The sequence below is a fragment of the Festucalex cinctus genome, chromosome 1 (genome assembly GCF_051991245.1).
Source record: "Festucalex cinctus isolate MCC-2025b chromosome 1, RoL_Fcin_1.0, whole genome shotgun sequence".
Taxonomy (NCBI): Eukaryota; Metazoa; Chordata; class Actinopteri; order Syngnathiformes; family Syngnathidae; genus Festucalex; species Festucalex cinctus.
In genome coordinates, this window is record NC_135411.1 from 44,708,475 (window position 1) to 44,730,296 (window position 21,822).

At 40.2% G+C, this 21,822-nt stretch overlaps 2 protein-coding genes across 12 annotated transcripts in view; one reads left to right on the top strand and one right to left on the bottom strand.

Annotated features, from left to right (window-relative positions):
- Positions 1-944: 944 nt before the first annotated feature.
- Positions 945-3,448, top strand: LOC144030537 (coiled-coil domain-containing protein 42 like-2-like). The gene has a single exon (XM_077536975.1). It carries the CDS (start codon positions 1,176-1,178, stop codon positions 2,079-2,081), a length of 906 nt encoding a protein of 301 aa, XP_077393101.1. The 5' UTR covers positions 945-1,175; the 3' UTR covers positions 2,082-3,448.
- Positions 3,449-4,539: 1,091 nt separating this feature from the next.
- Positions 4,540-21,822, bottom strand: part of ctnnd2b (catenin (cadherin-associated protein), delta 2b) — a 153,573-nt gene continuing 136,290 nt past the window's right edge. For 7 of the 11 annotated variants that reach the window (XM_077537198.1, XM_077537160.1, XM_077537178.1 and 4 more), the window contains 10 exons: positions 21,579-21,696; positions 19,151-19,333; positions 16,181-16,354; positions 15,184-15,334; positions 13,345-13,603; positions 12,783-12,876; positions 12,535-12,661; positions 10,814-10,942; positions 10,109-10,185; positions 4,540-7,911 (listed from right to left, as the gene is read on the bottom strand). In XM_077537198.1, the coding sequence (XP_077393324.1) occupies positions 7,648-7,911; positions 10,109-10,185; positions 10,814-10,942; positions 12,535-12,661; positions 12,783-12,876; positions 13,345-13,603; positions 15,184-15,334; positions 16,181-16,354; positions 19,151-19,333; positions 21,579-21,696 (1,576 nt within the window). In that variant the 3' untranslated portion in view covers positions 4,540-7,647. The remainder of the gene's footprint in view (positions 7,912-10,108; positions 10,186-10,813; positions 10,943-12,534; positions 12,662-12,782; positions 12,877-13,344; positions 13,604-15,183; positions 15,335-16,180; positions 16,355-19,150; positions 19,334-21,578; positions 21,697-21,822) is intronic. The other 4 variants (XM_077537232.1, XM_077537241.1, XM_077537208.1 and 1 more) reach the window with 1 other exon arrangement.

The following is a 21,822-nucleotide window of genomic DNA, read 5'->3' on the forward strand; positions in this document are numbered from 1 at the left end:
TAACTACCATTGCTTTAAGTGTTCTCTTCAGTTCAGAGGTTGCATCAAAGCCTTCTTCTGTATGCTCTAGCATAAACCCCCCTAAAACAAAACACGTATAAATACGTTTCTGGGACCATGGTGATATTTTAAACAGAACGGGTTTATACGTTTTTGAGAGCAAATGAGTTGTATTATTATTATTATTATTATTATTATTATTATTATCTATCCATCCTTTTTTTTTTTTTTTTTTTTTTTTTTTTTTTTTTTTTTTCCAGACCGATACTAGTACAAGTACTCAACCCTTGAGTAGTCATTGATATTGATACTATTTATCGATACACTAGTACAGGGGTAGGGAACACTGGTCCTCGAGAGCCACTGTCCTGCCTGTCTTCGTTGTTTCCCTCCACCAATACAGCTGATTTGATGAACTGGCTCGTTATCAGGCTTCTGCAGAGCTTGCTGATGATGATAATGATGATAACGAGTCAGCTGTGTTGGCGGGAGACATGGAAAACAGGCGGGACAGCGGCTCTCGAGGACCAGGGTTCTCTACCCCTGCACTAGTACTTTTTATATGTAAAATTCCTCCCCCTCCAAAAAAAAAAAAAAGTAATGACTGATCATTTTAAAGAAAGACCTACATATCCCTATATCGCAATTGTTCTTAAAACTGCATGACATTAATAGCAACTTTCTATTCTTCTAATTTCTACTTCCTGATCGTAAAATGACCACAAGCGGGCAGGAGATACTACTATCGGTCGTCATTGCAACCTGAACCGCTGATTCCTACCTTGAAATAAGGCGATACCCAATCAGCCCCATACCAATACCTTTTATCGTCACTCGCCCATCACTAATTATTATTATTAATTTCATTTTTTCCTAAAGTTGAGGTAGCTTTGAGGTACATAGTGACAGCTGACAGTATGCTTTTAATGCTGGAGTGCAAACCCCATGAATGCGTGTGATGACACTCATGCCAACAAGCTGCAATGAGGTCACCTCTTTGAGTCATAATTATGATGTAATAAGATGTGTAGCATGGAAGAAAGGGATGACATATTAGTATGTGTCTTATGTCTCTGATTCACTGTAGATCATATAATTAGTCATTGATATGGCATACTATGTTGATGTAACGGCAAATAATTGTGGCTACTCCGTAATCCATTTAATTGGGTGTAATGTCCAAAAAGAGCTCCAAGGTGAAAGTGAAGCCTGCTCAAGGAAACACTCAACTGATTCGGCAGAAGGCAAAGTGTAAAGACTGGGCTGAATGGGATGCTATTTATGTTGAAATCCTGATACGGCGGGAGGAGAAAGATCTGGAGGCGCAATCAGAGCAACTCCAATTGAAGTTGGAGGGTTTAAAAACGCGAGAAAATGAGTTACGCCAGGAAATAAACGAAGTTGAGGAGATCTTCTTAAGCAGGGGTCCGTTTCTTGCGGATGAAATTGTTGACCAAGCCTCAGCCAAAGCGGACAATGAGGAAAAAGAGGCGCTTAAAAAGGAGGCCAGGATCAAGGATCTGATGATCGATTGCACGGAGCTGAGGGAGATTAAACAGGAGCGCCTGAATGTCATGCACCAACACACCATTTATCAGCAGTTCATGCAGAAACTGGTTGAGATGACTTCATTTGAAGACGAGGAGGCTCTCACGGATCACATTGAGAGTCTTCACAGTGTGGAAGATCAGCTGTCGCAGAGGGAGGGCGAAGCTTATGAGCAGACCAACCAGCAGAGGAAAACACAGATCGCTTTGCAAAAACAGTACGAGTTGGAAAGACAGGAGCTTGATATGGCGCTAACCAAGCTCATGCCAGAATTGTTTGAATCCAAAATCAAGGTGGAATTTTGGTTCAAAGAGTGGAAACGCATTGAGGAAACCGCATCCAAGAAACTGAACCTGCTGGCACAGATTAAGATGTCCATCCTCAGCCTCTATGAGATGATCGGCGGGAAGGTTTGCGATAAGCAGGGTGTGGCTCTGAATGAGACGGAGAAACAGCTGGAAACTATCCACACTTTCATGCAAGACCACTTTGAGATTCTGAAAGAGTATGAAGCAAACTTGAAAGAAAACTAAACACGATGGCAGTATTCTTTCACCGGCTCCGTCCGGCCACTCACACGCTTTGCAAAACACATTTCATGACATTAATCAGAATTCTAATTGCAATGCTTGTTGTAAGGCAGAATAAGAGTTTGGACGCAGGACTTGTGAAGTTAGGATGCAAAACGTTACCTGACTTGTGTCAGACTTAAGAACAACAACTGTTTTTGAAAGTGAAGTAGTCTTGTGTGTTGTGCATGCCGCAAACCTGGCGAACCCCGGCCAGCAGTGAGGCAGAAGGCTAACAACTGCAGAATATTTATAGCAAGAAAGTCCTGAACCTGTATATTGGCTCGGACTTCTCGCAGACATCAGACGGAACTCCCAAGTTCACTGGAGACCGTTGTGTAAATCACCCGAAGGTGTCCCAGGGTGATTCCAGCCTCTTTCTGAATGTCAGCTGGGACTTGTGCCAGCCCCCCTGTGTCTCCCAGGCGAAACCTGCACCTTCATCTTTTCCCAAATGAACACAGTTTCTAGTTTGGTAGAACAACTAATAAAACAATGTCAATGTCACAGCTTAGTAAATATTGGACTGGCGGTGCACTTATGGTTTGCTTTATTCACATTAGTTATGTTAATGAAAACAAGTTGACAACACAATTAAAAAAAAAAAAGTGTTGTACAGGTCACTATTGTTTGATAAGGTTTAGAACTGATTCATTTTGGTCTCCTTTTTATATATCACAGAAACCAATTCAGAATGTTTGGGGGTGAGATTGTTGACAGTATATCCACCACAAAGGCAAATAACCATTCACAAGACTATTTATAGTCTTAAAGGAATGTAATGTGCAAGTTTTTGGAATGATGGCGGAAACCGGAGTACCAAGAGAACACTCACACAATTAGTGACCATGCAAACACACAGGAGTTTGAACCTCCAACCTCAGAACTGTGAGGTGGACATGCTCACTGCCCTGCAGCATGACAACATAAGAAAAATCATTTCACAGGAGGGAAGTTTAAGGGATGAGAGATTTAGGCAATTGTGCAAGCATCACTTCCTATTCCACTAGCACAGTGAATCTTTGAAATTTAACCCAGTGGCTCAGGAGGTACTCGTGACACAAAAGTCAAATTCGGTACATCCATGTTGGGACATCGCCATCTAGTGGCCTACACGTCAGTAACATGATGGCCATGCAGATGGGGTGGACCCTGAACTAGCCATTCACATGGAGATAAACACGTCCCCAGCGTGGGCAATTTGACCAAACATAAATATTAAAACCTGGAGTACGTACCTGAACAGCTGGGACAGGTTCCAGCACGACCCCACCCCCCAACCCCCCTATCCTCAGACCTGGGAGGAGGACGTGCTAACCACTCGGGCACCATGCCGCCCTGTTTTTGATTTATAGATGTAAATTTTATTCACTTGTGTACTTACAATGTTGTTCTTTACTGCATTCTGTTTCATGTACAGCACTTTGTATACAGCAATGCTTGTGCTTTATAAATAAAGTGGAGTTGAGAGTTGAGTTATGAATTTGATGTTTATTTATTTATTTAATTATTCATTCATTCACTTACCTACTTCTTATTAATTAATTGATGTAGATTGTATTCACTTGTATACTGACTTACAATGTTTGTTTTGTTCTTATTTTACTTAACTTACTCTTTATTGTTACTGCATGACCGATTCCTGTTTCATATACAGCACTTTGTATACAGCAATGCTTGTTTTAAAGTGTTTTATAAATAAAGTTGAGTTGAGTTTACCATTAATGCCACTGGAGGGAGCTCCATTATGTTTTTACAAGGCACCAGAAGGCTCTGTGAGCTGAAATGCCAGTTTTTGAGTCAATCGCGGAATTTGTGAGTGTCAAAACAATTGCATTTATTTACAATTATTATGATTGTATAAAGACAAGAGAGTTAATCATTTATGCAATTGTAGCTGCAGAGTCTGAAGGGCATCACATGCCATCTGTGCATATAGGTTGCTATGAAACTGTTGGTCTTTACCGTTATGTGAAAAATGTATTTCAGTAGGCCACCACCATTCTGTCAGGAGTTTTCACTGTATCAGCCATTCTGTTGAAGTAGTTATTGTGTTTATTATTTTTCCCTATACAAGTTAAAAAATGTTCATTGGACTGCCATGAAATGAGTCTTTATATATCTTGGTTGACTTTACTATTTTAGCCTGATTTTTTAAATCATCAATAAGTTTTGGAAAGTAGGAATTCAAGTATGGCTGTTTCAGAGATAGAGACTTTTACAGTTATAAAACCAAGGCATCCCCCCCCCCCCCAAATGTTTTTACAATTAATTATCCAATTACTAAAATTACTTCTAAAAGTGGATGTGGTAGTTCATATGGCTGTATTTGTAGCTGCCTGTTAAAGTTGGTAGGTCTTAAATTTGTCATACTGAAATGCAACACTGAAATCAGATCTGGCAACAAACAAACAACTCTCAATTTCCTCTTCAATGGACCATTTATATTTTGGAGCAATTGCAATCAGTTTGAGGCATGTAAAGATTCACAATTCTCTTTTGAAAACATGTTTGGTTTGGAAACCACCAATGTCTCTACAAAGTCCTTACTGTTGGTTTTACTGCCACGGGATCACATTGACATATACAACGTTGTCAAAAATCTGTCAACAAATACAGCGTGCCATTTCCCAAGGCTCTAAAAACCTTCTAAAAAACAGTTAACAGGGAGAAACGGAGCTTTTTGTCACGTTGCACAACCTCATTAAAAAGAAAGAAAAAAAAAATCACAATTTTGTTTTAGCTTAATTTGTGACAACATATAATCCATGCACTCAATTGAGTTGAGGTTAATGCCACCGATTAATCTGGATTGTATTTGAGGAAGGGAACAAATTCAAATTTGTCATGATTTGATTTGCTTTGTGGTAGCTCACATCTGATAATACAGTTTGAAGAATTTGGGATTTAAGGATGTTTTGAGTGACAACACGGATCCGCAAGCCTTGATCTAATCTACTCCACATAGCAACATTAGCACACACAAGTCGACAATTCAGTGTGTTGACCAGGAAAGTAAAAAGTGAACATTCTACATGAAGTCTTTTTCCATAATGTTGCTGCTGTGACATCCACATCTGCACATAAAAAGTAGATATTTATAGAATATATATTCATACTCTATTAAACAGTACTCTATTAATAGTCTACCATGAAGTAATTGCAACCCATTTCTCATAAAAGTTTTGTTGTACTTCAAACATTATTTAATAACACAGAAATAAACAAATTTTGTACAGTTGTCCTTTCTTTGTTTTAAGCGATTGTTTCATTTTATTTATGTTTTTCTATTTTTATTTTATTTTTTGGTCATTCTCTCTGGTCCCAGTGCAGTTACACAACTTTCATGTCAGTAGTACACAATTTAGAAAAAAGAAATCCTAACATAAAAACAAAGCATTTACAAAGTGGCAACGTTAAAACCACAAGGGTGTCCCAACGAAACTGTTCAATGTGTTCCCTGCCCTCCGGAGTTGGGGCTGGGGTGGCAGAAATTTTGTTTGGCACTATTATGTACACACTGAGCACTAAAATGAAGGGCTCACTGGCTTTGTAAGGGGTGTGGCGGTGTTTATGGAGAGATCACTTTAAAAGAAAACAAAATGAAGAATGTATAAATACAAATAGTAGGTTGCTATGGTTTATGCGAGTCTTCCGTCTGTTGATACTAAAGAAATTGTTGCATGGTCATCTTGGTTGTTTTGATATTAGTTATCCAGTCTCACGTTCGTTCCATAATTACCCTCATGGAAGTAATAGTATATTTATAAATAAATTGTTTTTCATCCTATAATTGAATATGGTTAAGATGAAAATATATTTAATGCAGTACTGTATATAATTATCATGATAAGATCTTTACTTGCATGTAAATTCTCTGGGTTGAATTAAAGCGACATCATTTAAAGACTAAATGAGGTGGCAGCATAGCTAAAATTAGAATTCCTCTGTAGATATCTCAATCATAAAAAGTTAGGTCCATCATTTGTCATAGCCTGGTCATATTTTGAGTCCAAGTGAATGGAATGTGTGAATGGTGAATAAAAAAAATAAAATAAAATAAAAGACACAAAAAGGCGACAATACGTAACCATGAAAAAGATTTGAAAATTGAGAGAAAACTTTTTCACCATTATAAAAATTCTTGTTAACTCGCATGAATACGTAAGATATCGCTGAACATAACATCTTACAATCTTTTTACTTGAACTCACAACCTGGCCGGGCTATCATTTTACGGCTGACTATATGTTCCAGTAGGGCTTTATTTAACTTAAAAAAAAAAAAAAAAAACGCAGTATGAATGTATTCATGTTGAATAGATCCTACTAGTGACGGGAAAATGAAGCTTCATGAAGTACTTGTGATATATAGATGGTGCTCGAGTTTAAAGATAACTGCTAGTGCAATGGGAATTGATGAAGTTTCCACCACATCTTAAAACCAACAGTGCCATCTCGATGAGTAAAAAATATCACAAGTGCTTCATGAAGCTTCATTCGTCCATCACTATGCTACTATACAGTTTATAAGGCAGTCAATGGAGCACTGTGACCCACTCTAATTTCTGCTTTAATAGGCATGGTTACCATGTTGTGGAGCTGATACTGTGTGTGTTTTGTGTGTGCGAAGGGAATAGTGACAGGATAGTGAAGAGGTGAGCTGGGCCCATGTGGTGCAGGCCTGACACAGGTAATACTGCAATGTACAAATACACAATGCATCGCCAGTAAATGTACAGTGTACATCAAATACTATACAGCCAAGAATTTAGAAAGTAGAAACACAAACAAAAGAAAGAAAAAAAAAAGATACGGTTACAAATGACAACGTCCAAAAGCAGTCTTTGCCCGGAGGAGGAGACATCACGCTGAAGCAACAGAGAGAAACAAAGTTTGTGTGTCAGACGTCCTACAAGTCCTACAGCTCTGCTTCTTGTGCTTCACATTACTAAAAGCCATGTCACTATATCACATATGTACAAACGTTTCTCTCGGCTACCCATGACAACTTCCATGCGCTTTCGCAAATCTTTCATTGTGTTTCCATGTTCCCTCTTTGCTCATTCACCTTCAATTTACTTTTTTTTTTTTTTTTTTTTGTCGCTCATTTGAATTGTGACTCAATATTGGCGTCTTCCCCGCTCACATTCTTTATCCAACGGCCTCCAAGCGCAGCACGTCTTGAACTTTTAATCTGCTAGGCTTTCTAGCAGTTACAACTAAACACAGAAATAAAATGTCTGTCACTTTTGTTGTTGGTGTGCATGCACATGCAAGGCCTCTTTTCTGCCGCTCACTGGTGCTTCTTTGTCTCCTCGCGATGCTCCTCGTCTTAAAGTCTCTGGAAGGAGTTCAGTGCCTGTCCGCTTTACATCCCCTCTTGGTCCCCATCTTGCACTTGGATGTCCTGCTACCTATGATGCTACTTAGGAACTAAAGAACAGGGAGGTTTGTGTCTTTCCTACTTCATGTTTGAGACTATTTGACTTGCTCCTCGTCCGCTCCTCCCTCGCCCCCCTCCCCTCCTCTCAGACCCAGGAGTCTGGAGAGGCCGGATAATGGCTCGTCTCATAGTTGAGCTCACTGTAGGGCCGAGAGGCTGAGTAGAAGTCTACATAGTTTCCGGTGGACTTCAGGCCCTGCAAGTGCATGTTGAGTTCACCTTGTGGGGGGCGCCCCCCAGCATGAACCTGGTTCTCGTAGAAGGCCTGGTCCTCATAGTTGCTGCTGTCATTTGGGGGAGGATTTTGGAAAGGCGGGTAGGGCTCTGAAGGCAATCCTTGAGATGAGACCTGTAGATAGAAGAAACGAGCAATTTCTTAATAGGAAAGACAGACAAAAATAATAGTTTATATATATATATATATATATATATATATGTATATATATATATATATATATATATATATATATATATATATATATATATATATATATATATATATATAAGTTCAAAGAACCCAAAGCCCCATCACTGCCATCAAATGCACGACTCCCGTGAATACGCTCCTGCCCATAAGCCAAGAGAACGAGACCGAGAAAAAAACAAAACAAATGACACATCCGCCCTCCCGCATGTTTTTCAATTAATGCATGAATAAGTCACGTGTTTTTGAGTTTTAGAAACAAAGTTTTGAAACAAGAAAAATAATATTTATCGCAGGTAAACAAAAGAAAAGCAAGAACACGCTCACGTTCTGCAATGGTGCATTCAATGACGACACACGCAGTAGGAAATCTCAGTATACATAGACAAAGCACAAACGACTGATGAATGGTTTTGTTTGTTTTTTTGTTTTTTTTGGTTTTCTTCCACATATTTGAAGTTTAAGGTTATGGTTAGGATTAGGAACAAAGAACATTTTTCGAAAAACGGCCATTTTTATGTGGTAAAAGTTATAAGATCCCACGGCAATTCGCTTCCGGCCAAAATGGATTAAAGGAAACACAAGCAACTTGAACAAGCATCTCCAGTGTCATTGCCCTGATGTATACAGATTTTTTATATATTATTATTATTTTGTATACATATTTTATGCTGCGGCATGACTGGTTAGCACGTCCGCCTCCCAGTTCTGAGGACTCGGGTTCGAGTCCAGGCTCCGGCCTTCCTGGGTGGATTTTGCATGTTCTTCCCGTGCCTGCGTGGGTCTTCTCCGGGTACTCCGGTCTCCTCCCACATTCCAAAGACATGCATGGCAGGTTAATTGGGCGCTCCGAATTGTCCCTAGGTGTGCGTGTGAGTGTGGATGTTTGTTCGTCTCTGTGTGCCCTACGATTGGCTGGCAGTCCAGGGTGTCCCCCGCCTACTGCCCAGAGCCAGCTGGGATAGGCTCCAGCACCCCCGCGACCCTTGTGAGGAATAAGCGGTCAAGAAAATGGATGGATATATATATATATATATATATATATATATATATATATATATATATATATATATATATATATATATATATATATATATATATATATATATATATATATATATATAAAATGTACTTTATTTATTTACTTATTCCTAGGTGGAGTTTACGTGTTTTCCTTGTGCCCCAAATTCCAATATCAAAAATGTTCACAATGCATGTTCACAGCAATGCTAACGAATGCGACTGAAGTGGATCATGGTGAAAAAATTACAAGTCCTCCAGACGGCTCGTCACCAAACAAGACGGAAAAAAATCTTGACCCCGCATTAGCTTTTAAAGCTCCACAAACATACAGATTACTGTACTGTATTATCTGTTAGTGAACCACAAAAACGTGCGATTGTTAAGGGTAAAGTAAATTGGCACAAAGAAAGGAAATGAGTATTAATAGAGGTTAAGAGTGAGGATACAGAGAGTCCATGCTTTGCTTTCTAGCTAAATCTAATTACTGTACTCATTAATGTACGATGTGTAATGCAATAATTACAAGTATAAATATAGTTAAAATATTGTAAAACTCAAAAGGGTGTGGGCACAACCTAGTTTAATAAAAAAAAAAAAAAAAAAAAAGGCGTCTTTTTGCGCCATTGTGGATGCATATACAGCCGAGAGATATCCCACTGAAAGTGTCTCCCTTCATTTTCTCACACTGTGGCACAGTCACATGGAAACATGTCAGTGTGAAAAAGGATGCAGCGGTTTATTTTGCTTCTTATTAGAACCCCTGTAGGTTTTGCGCTACTTGGAACTGTTCATAATTCCCATCCATCTTGTGAGTGCAGGTCGAACATTAGAAAAACATTCCCAAGAATAATGCCGCTGTTCAAAATTGATTTTATTGGACCATAATGTCTGTAAAAACCTACTCAAACATCTGAAATCTATATGGTCTGTGTTCTATTGAGTTTTTGATATGCATTGCTAAAAAAAAACAGTTGATGGCCTATGGCTTTTTGACAATATGACTAAATATTGCCGAGGATGTGAATATTTGTTGTAATCAAAGAAAAAGAGAAATGATCTGTTTTTGTAAGTGGCTCTCCCAACTGAAATGGATTTGTACCTGATTATACTTGAGGTCATCAGTCGGTGACACGTATGCTCCTCTGTGAAGAGTTGAAGAACCACTGGAGAGTGGACCTGTGGAGACACAGATTAATAATATATAACTGTACTGTAATGTGGGCTTTTTCTTTAGCTTACCTCTATCCTTCATGTATGCTATTGAAATATCATAATCACACTTTATATATATATATATATATATATATATATATATATATATATATATATATATATATATTTGATCACAGACCAAGGCACTTGGTATGTTTTTTTGTTTTGTTTTTTATCACTAACTGTGAAAGGGACACTTGACTCATTGAGCCATTTTCAGCAGTAAAAAGTTAATATTTTGTCAAAAATTAATTTGATGACCATTATTTTTCATGTACAATTAATACCTTTAAAAACACATTTTGCCACTTGCTGTCGACTGAAGATGACGTCATCCGTGCTGAGGAAGTAGGTAACGACCAATCACGGCTCACCTGTTTTCTGGGTTTGGTCAGCAAACTGTTTCCTCAGCACAGGTGATTTTGTTTTAAAAAGTGTTAATTGTCCATAAAAAATAATAAAGCTATCACATTAATTACCTTCTTACTTTTGAAAATGGCTCAATGAGTCAAGTATGCCTTTAATAACATTGCTTTTACCCCAAAACTAGAAAAAATTTCAGCAAAGATTGTGAGAACATGAGTTTGCCTACCCATGGCGGCATCTTTGCGGGATGTGTGTTCACCCTTGTTCCCGCGGTAGGTCGCGTTGCCGGTCAGCTCGTAGTCGTTCTTCCTCTCCTTCAACGCCATCATATCCCTCGGTGACGCTGGCGCACTTGCTGCACAAAAGCGACACGCAAGGAACATCTTAAAGTAGCATGGCACCAATGACTGTCTTGAGGGTAAAGCACTGAGGGGCCTATTCACTAAAGGTTTGCGTCGCCTTTGCACTGCGCTAACCGGCAAATATGTAGCAATTAGGGAGCACCGAATTCACTAAACACGCGCAGATGGGGAAATCCGTCACTAAGTGCTCTGCCGAATAGATTGCGTCACGGTGCGCCAGTGTCATTTGTGCTTATGTAAATGAGGTAATTTACATACATTTGACGCAAAATATGCCCACCCCAATGCAAATGAGACTCATTGATATGCAGCGTCTAATTCACTAACGCCAGCGCAAATAGCAACACCTCGTTTGCGTGACGCAAATAACGTTCTTGGAAAGCATGTATTAACCTGATGCACCTCGATCTCCGGCAGTGCATGTCGTTTGCCGCACAACATGATTAAGCAGACAGGAAAGAGAGAGAGAGAGAGGGGGGAAATATATATTTCCGTGTTGGTTTAGGACACATAACGTAACCCGGGCTGATCGGCAATGGCTGGGAGATATTCTTATGTGCCAGATGCATACTGTACACCCACACCAACCTCTGAAAATATATTTAAAAAAATGATCGCACCAATAATTTGTACTTTATGAATGAATGACGTCGCTGTCGTCCTCTCTGCTCTGTACAGCTTAATGGCGCTCTAAACGCTTCCTCTCGGTCCAACCTCGCTTTCTGATAATGTCATCTTTCTCGCAACTGTTACTATAACAACCATGTTGTTGGCACATATCCGTTGCCATGTGTGGTAAATCAGGTGCAAATTTGCTCCAAGCTGTCAGTTTTGTGGGCGTGTTTGCGCCGGTATATAATTAGAGTAATATCCTGAGTGAATAGGTGGGCAGTTGTGGTGCAATATTTCGCGCTATTAGCGGACGCAGCGCATTCTTAGTGAATATGCCCCAGAGTAATTGAGGTTCTTAATAGCAGAAACTAACTTATTTTAAAGGAACCACACTTAGGTCGATAAGCTGTTTCTGTGTTTTCTGTGGATTTGTTCCACAGTCTAATTTTAGTTAAAGCTTAAAAGTCTTACCTCAATATTTGTTTTCGGTTATATTATATATTCCCCTCTGTATTATTTGTCTTTTCCCTGTGTCTCTGAGCACTTCATTGTCCAACAACCCATCTCATCTGACACTTGTCAAAAGCAATCCGAGGATCCCATATAGAGACACACAACCCTTCACACTCGCATTCACACCCGCATGCAAGCGAGAGTCTGTGGCTTGTGGGAGGAGGCCGGAGCATGAGGAGAGAACCCACAGAGAGCACAGGAGAACATGCCAAATCTGCTAAGTGGAGGAGGTGATGACAGGGCCCTCTCCATAAATCAGCCACCATCCGATTTCATGCTTTCACCTCCCATCTGGGAACTTTGAATTGAGTCAGTATCTGCTGTAAATCCATTTTTGTTTCCACAATGTCAAAGACTGTTCGCCTCTTGTGCGCTCATTTTAAAGGGGCGATATGTAGTTTGTTTGTTAAAAAAAATAAAAAAAAAACCTTGGTGTGATGGAATATGGAACAAAGGTCACCTGATCGATTGTTTGGTGAAGTCCGTACAGGAGAGATGGACGGCGTACGAGAAGAAGAATAAGGCCGCTGCCTGTCCCTTTCTATTGTGGAGGAAGAGCCGATAAAGTGGTATTGAGAATAACCATCCTAGAGAGGAGGAGGAGAAAAGAAAAACATGAGAACAATTAGTGGTTGATGAGTACATTTCCGGTAGTTTTTATGTGACTAGCGGGAAATCAGCAAATTGAACGACTGTGCGGGTATTCACCTTTTTATAAAGGCTGCGCAGGTCTCGGTATTGCCACATGCTGTTCAACACTTGCGATGCTGCTTTCACCACTTTGGGACTATGCCTGGGAATTCAGCAGAGAGCAGAAAAAGAAGAGAGAATAAAGCCAGTCTGCCTTCTGTTATAAGGAACAGGGTTCATCTGGCGAAATTATTATCGACACTGTTCATCCAACTGCTTTAATTGGACTTGCTGGCCTCAGGAAATTTCACCTATGAGTAATTTTTGTAGATCCGATTACTTCAGATGATTTGATAACCGGTTACTGCTTATTGCAAACAGAGGACATTGAGACTTTTTTCCCCCCTTATTTGAAAAATGAACATGACAAATTATACCGATTAATCAAACGTTTCTACAACAAATATGATGTAAAAGCAAAATATTTCTCTATGCAAAAGTACTTTAGTCATATAGAATGCATACAATATGAATATAATGAAATTAAAGAGGGAGCTGAATCTGCTCTCTCATGGGAAAAACAAAAAACAAAAAACATCCTCCCATTTGCTCTGTGTCTTGTAAATAACACTCCACTTACTTGTCTCCTTTGCTTCGGGCGACACCAATGAGCTTCTCTATGCCCCCGGCATCCCTCAGGGCTTTGGTGTTCTCCATGTTTTTAGTGATGACCTCATGCAGAGCACAGCAGATAGCTGTGATCGTGTCATCCGACATGGTCTTCCCCACCAGAGCGCAACTGTTAGCACCAGCGCTGCCACTTCCTGCACCGCTACTGCTGTTGTTGTTGGTGCTGCCACCAGGTAGTCGGTGCACCAGGTCCCTCATGGCATATTTGCCTGTTGTCACAGTGGGGGAAAGCAACACGTTATTTCTGATGTTGAACCCCTCTTTTAATGAATTGGAACAGTATACCAAACAAATGAAGAGAAAATGGGAAAATAAAAAAATAAATTTACATATATTATCGCTGGGTATTTTTGATGTCATGGCGCCCACATAGCTAGCACCTCTGCCTCACAGTGAGATGTTGTGGGATGCGAGCAGTTTGCATGTGTGAATGTCTATTTGTCGACATGTGCCCTGTGACTAACTGGCAACCATTCCAGGGTGTGCCACACTGTTGCCCACATGGCAACTGGATTAGGGCACAGCTCTCCTGCGACAGCGTAAGCGGTGGAAACTGGATGGATGAATGGATCTGACCACTCTTGTTGAGTATGTTTTATTTATTTATGTTATAAGACATGCATGGCAAAAATAAATGAGAAACAAATGGCATTCAGGTTAGACTTTAGACATCATTGATTTAAGGACACCAACATTTTAATTTCCATGGGTCTGTATAAGAAACTAACAGAAAACTAGATTTAGGCACATGCATTTTGTATTATAAAACATTAACTCACTCAAATCCAAAAATGTTGAAATACGTTTTTATAGGTTGTCATGCACTCCAAAAAATACATTTATATGTATGGGTTTTTTTTGTACTAGAGCATACAGAATGCTTTGATACAGCTATTGACATGAATAGGTTGCATAAAGCAATGGTAGTTATTGCAAAAAATGGCCAGCGGGTGGCAGCAGAGTATAAGAGGTCAGCCAGGGCCATGTTGCAACAAGCTCTTTTTCAACAGGTTTGTGAATAATACTGAAACTTAGCTATATTGCTAATTGCTGCACAACGGAAACAGATAGAAATTGCTTCTTTTTTTTTCCTGGTGAAAGAAGAGACTAATCTTTTATTTTGTTGGTTCCATGTTTTCATAGCAATGAGCGAAGAGCGCATTAAGTTTGCGCATGCGCGAGAGAAAAAACTAGGCTACCAATTACCTACTTATCTATTTGAATGGTGGAGATTAGAGTGGTGACAATCTTTGCCTAACTGTACACTTTAAAGCTTGCAAGTCAACTTCCCTGATATCAGTAAACCACATGCTACGCATGTTAATAAAAAAAAACAGCAACTTTCCAGCCGTTGAAACGTTTCTATCAGAGCCTATTCCATCGGATCCAATTCATTTTCAATGACCGTTTGGTAGTTTCGCCTACCCACAATGCACCACGCCTCTACCCATAATGCACCTTGACTTCGAGGTGCGCACTTCGCTTATAGAACAGAATATTCTGTGGATCTTGCAAAATCAGTCAAAATCCAGTAAAACAGCCGGGAGTGAAGGGGGTTGCTTCAGTGAAAATGGCTGGGAGTGAATGAGTTAAGGTTTCTACACACTAACATAGTTAAACATATTGAGTTTCATCAATGAAATTCATTGTCAGCATTTCCAGAATGTCAAGACGGAGCACAGCTGACACGTGAAAAGTCAAAGCTTTTAACGGATTAACCTTTGTTGAAGGTATCGCTGTCCCTTAAAATATATTTTCCAAATATATATTTTTTTTCCCAGTTACTTACCAATCAGCTCCTTGTTTCTGATGTCCAGAGCCATGTTCCTCAAGGCAGTGGCAATGGCACAGACCACTCGGTCATTGTCTATCCTCAATAACTCCACAAGGATAGGAAGGCCCTTCTCTTTTCGCACTGCAGCCCGGATATAGACTGACCACTGGACATGGGCATAAAAAGAGGAAAATGATGAAAGGTGCATGTACTGTCTGGGGTTCAATTCACTATACAGTATACACTATTGCCTTTGACATAAGTTTAACATTGTAAAGCTATAAAAGTTGCTGAAGATCACTGCATATCGCAACTGGACTGTTCTGAACACTTCAATTCTATCCAATACTTTCATTTGCACAAAGTCTGTATGCATACACAGGTCTGAATGACCATTGTTGTCCTTGCTCATGGAATGGGAATATTCCGTTGCCATGGAAATTATTTTTTCATTGAGTGAATGGTTGTCATGACCTTCAGAAAGTAAGACCTTGTCTTTTGAAGTGGAAAGACAGTATTTATCAGACATTTCTAGTACTCATGACTACTACTTCTTATATGTTGTCATTGTTATGTCTACCATTAGAAAACAACCTGCTGCCAATCAACTGTGGAAATAAATGAATTTCATTGTATGTTCTCGTTCTTCCAGGGCATTTCTCATATGTTCAAGGTTGACACCCTAATTCATTGAGAAAGGCTTCTACTGCCATTGTGACACTGAAGGATCAAATCAAATCAAATCAAATCAAATCAAAATAGTACCTTTCATACATTCAAATGCAACTCAAAGTGCTGAACAATTAAAACATCCATAATACAATAAAAAGAAAATGCCCCCCATATCCCCTCAGATGGAATTTTAGAAAAATGATTGGTTATGCACGTGTGTCTTGCAAAGTCAGAACATTCTGCCATAGTACCGAGCGGATTCTGCCCCGTGCACCAGCAAGTGATCGTTCAGTTCAGGCTCTCTGTGGATTTCAACACACGCATTATTTTGAGCTTATACCTTCCAGCTCCCAGCAGCAAGGTTTTGCAGAGCACCAGCTGCCCCCTCCAGGGTGTCTGGGTTGGAGCATTCAGACAACAGGGTAAGGTAGGGCTTGACAATACTGGGGTGCCACAACATCTGAATCCCTTTTGGGGGCTCCGCCAAGTCCGGAAATGGACCCACACCGTCCCACTGTGAAGGTTAAGGCACAAAGTTAAGGCAAGAAAAATACTCTGATAACAAGGCAATAATTGGCCAATTCTGCATCTGTTCTGTCATCTGTTTAATACGATGAAAATATCCTCTCTTATTCTTAAAAAAAAAAAAAAAAACAGAAAAAAAAGAAAAAGAGACAAGAGAGCGTACGGATGACGATGTCAAATCAACGTCAATAAAGTCCCTGTTGGCAGCCGTCACACACTTTAGCCAAAAATGGAAGTGATGCTACTTCAAGTGGTTAACATTGTAACAATTGTAACAATTTGATGTGTGTTCTTATAGTGTAAAGTGACAGATCCCCTGATTCAGCCATTGATTGCACTTTTAGAGTATATTGGTAAATGAATTGGGCAGCACTGCATTTACTTGGTAATACAATATACAACACTTATTTCTTCCTGCAATAGTTTGACAATAACTTCCATATAAGTTTTACAAATGAACATGAAATAAAAACCCAAGATAGGCTTCAGGTGCTTCTACAGAACAATCAGGTAAATGAGCTCCGTAGAGCTGAAACACCTGTGAATAAAGCCAAACTGTGGCTGAGTTTTTAGTTTCTGGACATGGATTTGACACCTCTGCCAGTTTGAAGTTTCCTATTCTCAAGGAACCTTGCATGATGCGGAACATGCCTCTCACAAAAAAATAAAAAGCTCTGAGAATAAATTGTTAACCTGCGTGAAACTGGAGACAAAAGTGTCTTTAAAGTAAAACATTAAACCGGAATGAGGTCATTGTGGAGGACACCATGGAGGAAGCCAATGCTGTCTGGAAAAAATTGAAATGCAGTGGTATGACCTCAAGCCAAACATTCCAAGAATATTGCTGAATTAAAAGAGTTTCGGAGAGGAATGATCGAAGCAAACATGGTGAAGCTGCATTTAGCTATTATGCTGCACACAGATGGAATAGGCTACCAACAGAAGTGAAGTCAGCCCCGAGTGTAAATGCTTTTAAATCCAGGTTAAAAACTTTGCTTTTTTCTTATACCTTTGATTAGGGACTTTTAAACAGTTTTAATTAAGTGTTTTTTTTAATTATTTTAAACTTCCTTATGTTAAATGTTTTAAAGTTTGTTGAATAATGTTTTAAGATTGTTATTGTATGTTCATTTATTTTTCTTCCTCTGAATGTTAACTACTGTTTCTTGATGCTTATGTGTTGTCTTTCCTTGTGTAAAGCACATTGAGTTGCCTTGTGCATGAAATGTGCTATACAAATAAACTTGCCTTGCCTTGCCTTGCCTAAAATTCCACTGAACATTGCTGACAAAGAACCAATCAATCAGTTATTAAAGCCGAAGGCTCACATACTTTTTACAACCTGGACTGTTACATGCTGTACGTAGTAAAATGTGGTATAAGTTTAACAAACAAAGTCTGTCTTTTGTTGAGAAGTAGATGAAGAGCAGGTCACATTTTATATCCAGTTTTTGTAGAAATTCAGGTAATTACAAAAGGTTTTCATTCTTTGCTTTCTTTTTTTTTTTGCAAGTGGATATGCTTGAATGCATTTCATGAAACAGTGAAAAATCTTGGAAGGCCTAACGAAGCTTAAGTAAAATATGTTGGAGAAGTGTTCCTCAGCATTTTTGTAGTCTGCTATTATTGCATTGTTGATACCTAGAGGGAACACTATTCTGTGACTGTAAACTGAACAAGTGATCTAAAAAAAATATGGATGGTAATCTCCTGAACTTCCATCCATGCATTTCATCTGAACTATCTTTTTTTTTTTTTTTTTCCTAATTACCCACAGTTAATAGGATAGGACCTCTCCAATATGAGCTCTATTTGTCTATTTGCTACTTGATGGTAATCGGCTACAGCTGCACTGGAGTGCTGACACACAAATAGAAGAAAATGTTGTATGATATTAATGCACAGGGTTTTTATTTATGATTTTTAATATGATCACAGCGTTACTTGTAAGCTCACAACCCTGTAGTTAAGCAAAAAAAAAAAAGGACATTGATTGACAAATGCGATTTAAAATGTCCGCATCAGTATTCCCATTTCAGAATCGTATTCTGTCTTTGCTTGAAATGAAACGAGGGCAAATTAAGGCTAATTGGCGAGTCACACGCCGGATATGTTGGCTTCTCCATTCCCTATCTTCTTCAAAAGTAAAAGATGTCTGCCACTCAGAAAGAATGTGCCTCTGATTGCGTATTATAAGCATGTCAAGATGGAAGATGGAGCATCAAATAAAACAGCTCAATTTTACACCAACTGCAGAATGATGATGCGTCTTGATTAGATAATAGATAAAAATGAACTAAAATGAACATTTTGATTAATAAGCACAGGTAGCCGTAAACGGAGATTAGCTGAGCTATAAAAGACAAGCCGTTGTGCCTCATATTCTGATCTTCCCTTGGTTTACGTGATATATTTATTTAGCAAATACAAAGCCAAGCTGCTTTGCTGAATGGCGGCTTGTGAAGCACCAACCACTGCCGTGTACAGAAATTTGGTAGATTATTGTTATTAAAGTGCTTTCAAAATAAAGTTGGATTGGATGACCAGTCCTGAATCTAATAGTTGTCAACTTTCTCCTTGAAAGCTGTGAACAGGGACCAGTTAAGTAGGGTCTGTCAGAAGTTTTTTTTTTTAGGGATGCCAATCTTACAAGCTGCTTGGACGGCAAAGACAATTGTAAGGATTGGTGGAGAGGGGAGGGGCTCTTTTTGCACTTTTTTTATTCACAAGTCCCCTGAGCCACTATATGCAGTACAGTAAAAAAAAAAAAAAAGGCGTTTCTGACCTGGTCATGTCCCTTCTTTTTCTTCTTCTTCTTGCCCCAGCATCCCGAACTCTCTGCATCCTTCCCACCGGTGTCACATAAAAGACCGTCAAGTTCTTCAGACCCCCCTTGTTGGTTGTGAGATGTCTCTGCAGCCAGACGGTATGACAAGTTCCTCAAGATGCACACACAGTTCTCAACAGTCTGAGCAGAGAAGAGAAGAGAAGCCAAAAGTCATTATTGACAGCTCGAGGTAACACAAAGGAGGAACTAGCGATAAAGCAGAGACAGAGGGCAAGAAGGTGAGGAAGGTGAGAGCAAAACTGTGGACACAAACTTATAGTCGTGTAGCCAAAAACGTATGCATGCAGACTTAAGTGCACAGATGCTTATCGTGCAGGGGTGTCAAACTCATTTTTGTCATAGGCCACATATGGCATATGGCAAAGGTTGTGGTTTCTCTCAAAGGGCCATTCAAAATTTACTGTCCATCATTTTATCACATACACAACAGAATCCAGTAGAAATGTACTGGTATTTGTCCAAATATTTTCCAATGTATTTTGAAAGGTGGATTGTAACAAAAAAAATTGTCCCAATATCTCAGGGGTATATTCACTAAGAATGCGCTGCGTCCGGTAATAGCCCAAAATATTGCACCACAACTGCACCCGCAGTCTGCGCCCAGTTACCAACCTATTCACTAAGGATATTACTCTAATCATATACTGGCGCAAACGCCCACAAAACTGACAGCTTGGAGCAAATTTGCACCTGATTTACCATACATGGCAATGGTTCTTATGCCAAGAACATGGTTGTTATCGTAACAGTTGCGAGAAAGATGACATTATCAGAAAGCGAGGTTGGACCGAGATTAAGCGTTTAAAGCGCCATTAAGCTGTACAGAGCAGAGAGGACGACAACGACATCATTCATTCATAAAGTACAAATTATTGGTGCGGTCGTTTTTAAAAATATATTTTCAGAGGTTGACGTGGCCGTACAGGATGCAGCTGACACGTAAAAATGATCGTAAAATGCCTCCCCGCCATTACCGATCAGCCCGGGTTACGTTTTGTGTCCGAAACCAACATTGAGGAATGTCCCCTTCCCTCTCTCCTCTCTGCGTGAACAGCCAGAGAGTGATGTGCACCGTGCCATGCACTGCTGTCATGATCCCGGAGATCGAGGTTGCGGCAGCTTTCCAAAAACGTTATTTGCGTCACGCAAACGCGGTGTGGCTATTTGCGCTGGTGTTAGTGAATTAGACGCTGCATATCATTTGCATTGGGGTGGGCATATTTTGCGTCAAATGTATGCAAATTACCTAATTTACATACGCGCAAATAACACCGGCACACCGTGACGCAATCTGGTTGGCCGCGCACTTAAGCCTAATTTATGCCTCCACGTTTGCTCTCGCGTTGATGACCGGCGTAGGTCACATGATCGACGCGAGCCATGAATTTTAAGTGCCGCGTCGCTCGTTGCCGGCTGTGGTGCACACGTCGCCAATACTTGAACGCCGTAGATGGCGGGGCGTAGCTCGCTTCTGATTGGTCCGTTCGATGGCGTTTTTTCTTTTTTTTCTCTCTCTCTCTCTCTCTCTCCCCGCCCCCCGCCCAGATAGTTTCCGTGAAGACAACTGGCGGCGCAAATTGACTTCCTGCTCGGAGACCACGGCTGTGCATGTCGATATGTGCCTGGGACGAGAGGCGGAAAACAACAATTTCCGCCAACAACAAAAAAAACTGTGTTCGCTAAGCGCGTGGCTGTTGTGTTTTGGCGAGTTTACGGCCGACACCGGTGCAAATTGGCAATAATTTATTGCCACGGTGATGAACTTACTCTCCCTCCGACTTTGTTTCGTGTTTCTGAATTAAATTGAACTTCCTGAATCCGTCATAAAATGCAGAGGAATCCAGCCATAGCGACAGCGGGACTTGGTGTGAAACTCCAGCAGACACAGATGTGTATTGCGCACAAGTCGGAAGGCAAACGCACGAGCGGAACTACGCCGTAACGCCTCCGCGCGAGCCTCTCGCAGAAGCATACTGAGGCCTTTAGTGACGGATTTCCCCATCTGCACGTTTTTAGTGAATTAGGCGCTCCCGGATATCTCCATTTTTGCCGGTTAGCGCCGTGCAAAGGCGACGCAAACCTTTAGTGAATAGGCCCCTCAAGTGTTTTGGGTATTTTAGCAAGGCACCTGAAATTGACACAAATGATTTGCCCAAATGGGCCAACTAAAATGATGTGGCGGGCCGGATTTAGCCCCCTGGCCTTGGTATAGACACCTGCACTCAGCTACACACACCTGCATGTTTGCATTGCCTGTTTGTTTATTTCTTCTATATTTTATTTGTAGTTTATGTGTGATTGCTGCGTGTGTATGTGTCTTTGTGTGGTGTGGTGTGGTGTGGTGTGAGTGTGTGTAGTGTGCTACCTTGCTGTCAATCTCACTGCTCCCCAGTGCAGTCTGGATGACGTAAAGTAAAGCATCTGTCAGACCCTCACACTCCCTCATCCTCCTGCGGGCCTCCTCACCTGCAGAACTCACATTGCTGACACACACACACACACACGCACCCACACACACACAAATTAATACCTAACTCACGCTAACATAAAACAAGGATAATTTAGAGGTGGCTTTTGGAAAACTACAGGTACAGTACATTCATGCTAAT

Bases quoted from the DNA above. Each gene is read 5' to 3' on its own strand.
- LOC144030537 (XM_077536975.1), top strand. From the start codon at position 1,176: ATGTCCAAAAAGAGCTCCAAGGTGAAAGTGAAGCCTGCTCAAGGAAAC.